The 5878-nt window shown below is 44.0% G+C and overlaps 1 protein-coding gene across 1 annotated transcript; it reads right to left on the bottom strand.

The window, feature by feature from the left end:
- Positions 1-702: 702 nt before the first annotated feature.
- On the bottom strand, positions 703-1662 carry LOC143400280 (olfactory receptor 14A16-like). The gene has a single exon (XM_076857571.2). The coding sequence runs from the start codon at positions 1660-1662 to the stop codon at positions 703-705; it is 960 nt and encodes a 319-aa protein (XP_076713686.1).
- Between the last annotated feature and the right edge of the window lie 4216 nt (positions 1663-5878).

Below are 5878 nucleotides of genomic sequence, written 5' to 3'. Positions count from 1 at the left end.
ATTTTAAAGAAATTCTTCTAATTTACCTCAACACAAAATTGTGTACAAAGTTGTGACCAAGGGGCATGGCCAGTGCATATGCCCCTATAGTGGTGGGAAAGCTACCTGTGTGTGAAGAATGTGACTCCAGATCACACCTGCCTCCTGCTCAATTGGTATTTAACATATGCTCTTTAGCTGAAGGGATACTTTATTTACTAGGTGTTGTTTTGCAACTAAAGGTACAAGAAATGACTCAGTAAACAATTGCTATGAAGGCAAAGATACAACACAACATCATCAAGAGTTTCCTACTATGTGAGGGAGGTCCAGACCTCCTGCCCATTTACCAGGAGACTTTGAGGTCACCCAGAGCACGTTTCCTCTTTGGCTTTCAATCAGTGACACCAGAGAGTCCACAGCCTTAGTTGAGTAAGACATTTAAACAACTAACTTGAAAATATCTGAACCCAAGATAAATGATTTCATCCAAGAAGATGAAGACAAGAGAGCATGATGGGAAGAGGAGCAGACCCCCAGTGCCCTTCTGGCAGTTCTCCTGGACTGCAGTGTGTCAGACCAGGCCCCCCTTCAGTGATAACCTGTCAGCGTCTTTCACTCCAGTTGGATCACGATCAGCACCAAGGTTGCAGGAACCCTGAGACAAGAACAGGCCAGCTTAGAGCACCCTGGAACATGCACAAACATGGAGAGGGATCTGCTCTATCCATGGAGGAACAGGAGCATGTGCTGCTTTGTCAGGAGCTTCCCGGTGACCAGCTTCTCCAATCGTGCCTTCATGGCCTTGTTCCTCAGGCTGTAGATGACTGGGTTGAGGGATGGGGGCAGCACAATGTAGACCGCAGAGAGCACCAGGTCAGTGGAGGAGGAGGACCCTAGGAGGGGTTTCAGGTAAGCAGTGAAGGCAGTGGAGAGGAGAAGCACTACCACTGCCAGGTGGGGGAGGCAGGTGGAGTAGGCTTTGGCCTGCCCTGCTGTGGATGGGATCTGCCTGACGGTGGAGAAGATGAAAACATAGGAGACAACGATGCAGGCAAAGCAGCCAGTGTCCAGGATGGCACTTATGGAGATGAGCACGACTTCTGCAGTCATGTTATGGGAGCAAGAAATAGCCAACAACTGCAGAATGTCACAGAAGAACTGCTGAATTTGACGGTTTCCACAGTAAGAAAAGGAAAAGGTGCTCACAGTGTGCATGGCACATATAAAGCCACTGCTGAGCCAGGACAGAGTGACCATCTGCACACAGGTGTCCCTTCTCATGATGGCTTCATATTGCAGGGGATGGAAGATGGCGGCATAGCAGTTCATGGACATCACTGTGAGGAGACTCAGCTCTGCAACTGCAGAGAAAGGCACCAGGAAGACCTGGGAAACACAGCCGAGGAATGAGATGGAGTGGCAGTGGGTGACAGAATTGGTGACAGCTTTGGGCACCACAGCAGAAATGAGGCAGATATCAGAGAGGGACAGATTCCTCAGGAAGAAGTACATGGGCGAATGGAGGCCCGGGTCCAGGGAGGTGATGGTGATGGTGAGGCCATTCCCCACCAGGGCAGCCAGGTAGGCTGCAGTGAGAGCCCCAGCTTGTAGGAGCTGAAGGTTGCATGGGCCAGGGAAACCCAGGAGAAGGAAGCCCGTGAGCCCTGATGTTCTGTTCATTCTTGATGAAATGTTCTGCAATAAAAAGGGCAAGTTGGATGGAAAGATCAGGCTTGATATTTGTTCCTATTTAATGTGTGTGTGTGTGTGTGTGTGTGTGTGTGTGTGTGTGAGAGAGAGAGAGAGAGAGAGAGAGAGAGAGAGAGAGAGAGAGAGAGAGAGAGATATCTTGGCAGGAAAGGGGATTCAATGTTGGCTTCAACAAAAAAGTTTTTCTATAAAATTCCAGTTCATTGATCACATTTTCCATGGTGTCTTATCATGTTTTCTGAGTTTTTCCTTCACAAAGTCTGAATGTCCTAATGGAATGCAGCAGCACACAGACATTGTCACAGGAGCAGGGCCAAGCAGCCCAGGCCTCCAGAGAATGGTCCTGCTGAAGTGTGAGGAGTGAAGACAAGGATGTGCACTGTCCACTACTCACGTGCCCTGGCTAGTCCCAGGTGCTTTGCACCTTATTTCCCAGTCAATGGACTTTGATTCCTAATATTCTTCCACTGTGTCAGTTTCTGTAAGAATATGTGTGTTTTTGTCTTCTCTGTGTGAATGTGCTTTCCTCCTCCTTTTACTTTTCTGTGTCCATTTGGTCACCTTGGTGACTGATTAAACGTCTTAACCCAGATCCTGCTCTTGGTTTTTGTTTCCTCACCTTTCTTCTCGTGTTTCATGTTCTTTTATTTTCCTGATTTTTGTTTCTTTCTTTTTTTCTTTGGAGGGACGGCTGTAGCCTGCATTTTGAGACATATTTCTACAAAAATACGAAGGCGACAGAGGCAGAAATTCCTGCCAGCCTTTAATTTAAATGCTGATTCACAGCATCCTAATCTGTCACAAAACCAACAATGATAACTGTTCATGAATGATACTGTATCACTGAAGGTCACTGTTACTTGGTTCTTTTTAGTGGTCACATATTGGCAATTTAAACAAATCTTTATTAAGCTCACCATTATTTTCTATCATGTCTTACTCTCTTCCTCATAAGTGAATTAAACTTTCCCTTATATTTTCAATAATCTATTCATTGATTACAGTGTTGTCAGTATCCTGTTTTGCATGATGAGATTGTTGATATTTGCTTTGAATATTGCTATATCCTTAAGCCAAAATTCTAGAGTACAGTGGAGTCTTTGAAATAAATCCTGAGTTCACGTTTCAGAAATAAGCATAGAAAATATTGTTTTATGCCCTCTCATCTGTATTTAGGAGACTAGGTTTAGAGATCTTAAAATTGACATCTAATCACCCAAAAAAAAATTTCTTATTAGGACATTTGGATAAGAATTTTCTCCAGACCTATGAAAGCCTTATAAAAATTGCAGTCTCTAGCAGACCCAAAAGGGTCTACAAAGAAACTATTAGAGCTAATAAATGAATTCAGCAAAGTGGCAGGATATAAAATCAACACGTATAAATCAAAGGCATTCCTGTATATCAGCGACAAATCCTCTGAAATGGAAATGAGGACAACCACTCCATTCACAATATCCCCCCCAAAAATAAAATACTTAGGAATTAACCTAACAAAAGAGGTGAAAGACTTATACAATGAAAACTACAGAACCCTAAAGAGAGAAATAGAAGAAGATCTTAGAAGATGGAAAAATATACCCTGTTCATGGATAGGCAGAACTAACATCATCAAAATGACGATATTACCAAAAGTTCTCTATAGGTTTAATGCAATGCCAATCAAAATCCCAATGGCATTTCTTATAGAAATAGAGAAAGCGATCATAAAATTCATATGGAAAAATAAAAGACCCATAATAGCAAAAACAATGCTAAGCAGGAAGGGTGAATCAGGCGGTATAGCGATACCAGACTTCAAACTATACTACAGAGCAATAGTAACAAAAACAGCATGGTACTGGTACCAAAACAGGCGGGTGGAGCAATGGTACAGAATAGAAGACACAGAAACCAATCCACAAAACTAGAACTATCTTATATTTGATAAAGGGGCTAAAAGCATGCAATGGAGGAAGGATAGCATCTTCAACAAATGGTGCTGGGAAAACTGGAAATCCATATGCAACAAAATGAAACTGAATCCCTTTCTCTCGCCATGCACAAAAGTTAACTCAAAATGGATCAAGGAGCTTGATATCAAATCAGAGACACCGCGTCTGATAGAAGAAAAAGTCGGCTACGATCTACATACTGTGGGGTCGGGCTCCAAATTCCTCAATAGGACACCCATAGCACAACAGTTAATAACTAGAATCAACAAATGGGACTTACTCAAACTAAAAAGTTTTTTCTCAGCAAGAGAAGCAATAAGAGAGGTAAATAGGGAGCCTACATCCTGGGAACAAATCTTTACTCCTCACACTTCAGATAGAGCCCTAATATCCAGAGTATACAAAGAACTCAAAAAATTAGACAATAAGATAACAAATAACCCAATCAACAAATGGGCCAAAGACATGAACAGACACTTCTCAGAGGAGGACATACAATCAATAAACAAGTACATGAAAAAATGCTCACCATCCCTAGCAGTCAGAGAAATGCAAATCAAAACCACCCTAAGATACCATCTCACTCCAGTAAGATTGGCAGCCATTATGAAGTCAAACAACAAGTGCTGGCGAGGATGTGGGGAAAAGGGTACACTTGTTCATTGTTGGTGGGACTGCAAATTGGTGCAGCCAATCTGGAAAGCAGTATGGAGATTTCTTGGAAAGCTGGGAATGGAACCACCATTTGACCCAGCTATTCCCCTTCTCGGTCTATTCCCTAAAGACCTAAATAGAGCATGCTACAGGGACACTGCTACATCGATGTTCACAGCAGCACAATTCACAATAGCAAGACTGTGGAACCAACCTAGATGCCCTTCAATAGACGAATGCATAAAAAAATGTGGCATTTATACACAATGGAGTATTACTCTGCATTAAGAAATGACAAAATCATAGAATTTGGAGGGAAATGGATGGCATTAGAGCAGATTATGCTAAGTGAAGCCAGGCAATCCCTCAAAAACAAATGCCAAATGTCTTCTTTGATATAAGGAGAGTAACTAAGAACAGAGTAGGGACGAAGAGCATGAGAAGAAGATTAACATTAAACTGGGACGAGAAAGTGGGAGGGAAAGGTAGGGAGAAGGGAAATTGCATGGAAATGGAAGGAGACCCTCAGGGTTATACAAAATTACATACAAGAGGTAGCGAGGGGAAAGGGAAAAATAATACAAGGGGGAGATATGAACTGCAGTAGAGGGGGTAGAGAGAGAAGAGGGGAGGGGAGGGGAGGGGAGGGGAGGGGAGGGGAGGGGGATAGGAAAGGATAGGAAAGGCAGCAGAATACAACAGACCCTAGTATGGCAATATATAAATCAATGGAAGTGTAACTGATGTGATTCTGCAATTTGTATACGGGGTAAAAATGGGAGTTCATAACCCACTTGAATCAAAGTGTGAAATATGATATATCAAGAACTATGTAATGTTTTGAACAACCAACAATAAAAATAAATTAAAAAATAAATTAATTAATTAAAAAAATAAATAAATAAATTAAAAAAAAAAATTGCAGTCAGCCACAGTCTAAGGGAAAATCGGAACTCACTGATGGCCTTTTCCTGCAGGACGTGGGAGCAGTCCAAAGCTCTTGTGGGCTCTGGGGAACTTACTGGTGGTGGTGCAGAGGCTGTGGCTTCCCTCACCTCTGGGGGTGCGGAGCCCTGAGCTGCCTGCTGCCTGCGCTGTCAACAGGGCTGTGGAGAGGAGTGAGCAGCAGCAGGAGGGTGGGGGTTATGTCTTGCCCTGACCTGAAGGTTGAGCTTGGCATGGGTCCAGAGGGAGATGCTGCCTCTACTGTGACTGTCACCTGCTCCCCCCAGTGGCTGAGGGACACACCTGGCTGTCCCTGATGTGGCCACAGTGCCTCTCCCCTGACAGCCCTCTCAAGGAGCAGCTTCCCACCCTGGAGTAGGGTCCAGAGAGGCCAGTGAGGCCCCCGGACTCCATCAGTCACTGAGGTACCTGTGGGAGAGACCGGGGTGAGGCTTCCCCAGGGCTGCTGTCAAGTTCAGATCCACCTTCACCAGGCTGTCTGTGGCCACGACCTTGCTTTCTCTGCAAATCCGGAGAGACTAGCCCGACCTTCTTTATTGGAATCACTACCCTGTTTCCATGGCAGTAGTGACATACTTTTTCAAAACCAATTCCCTCTTCATGAGTAGGTTCATTTCTGGCTTTCGGTTCTG

This window comes from Callospermophilus lateralis (assembly GCF_048772815.1).
Source record: "Callospermophilus lateralis isolate mCalLat2 chromosome 5 unlocalized genomic scaffold, mCalLat2.hap1 SUPER_5_unloc_2, whole genome shotgun sequence".
NCBI classification, from domain to species: Eukaryota; Metazoa; Chordata; class Mammalia; order Rodentia; family Sciuridae; genus Callospermophilus; species Callospermophilus lateralis.
Note: the sequence above shows the minus strand (reverse complement) of the source record. Positions and strands in the feature narration are given on the sequence as shown.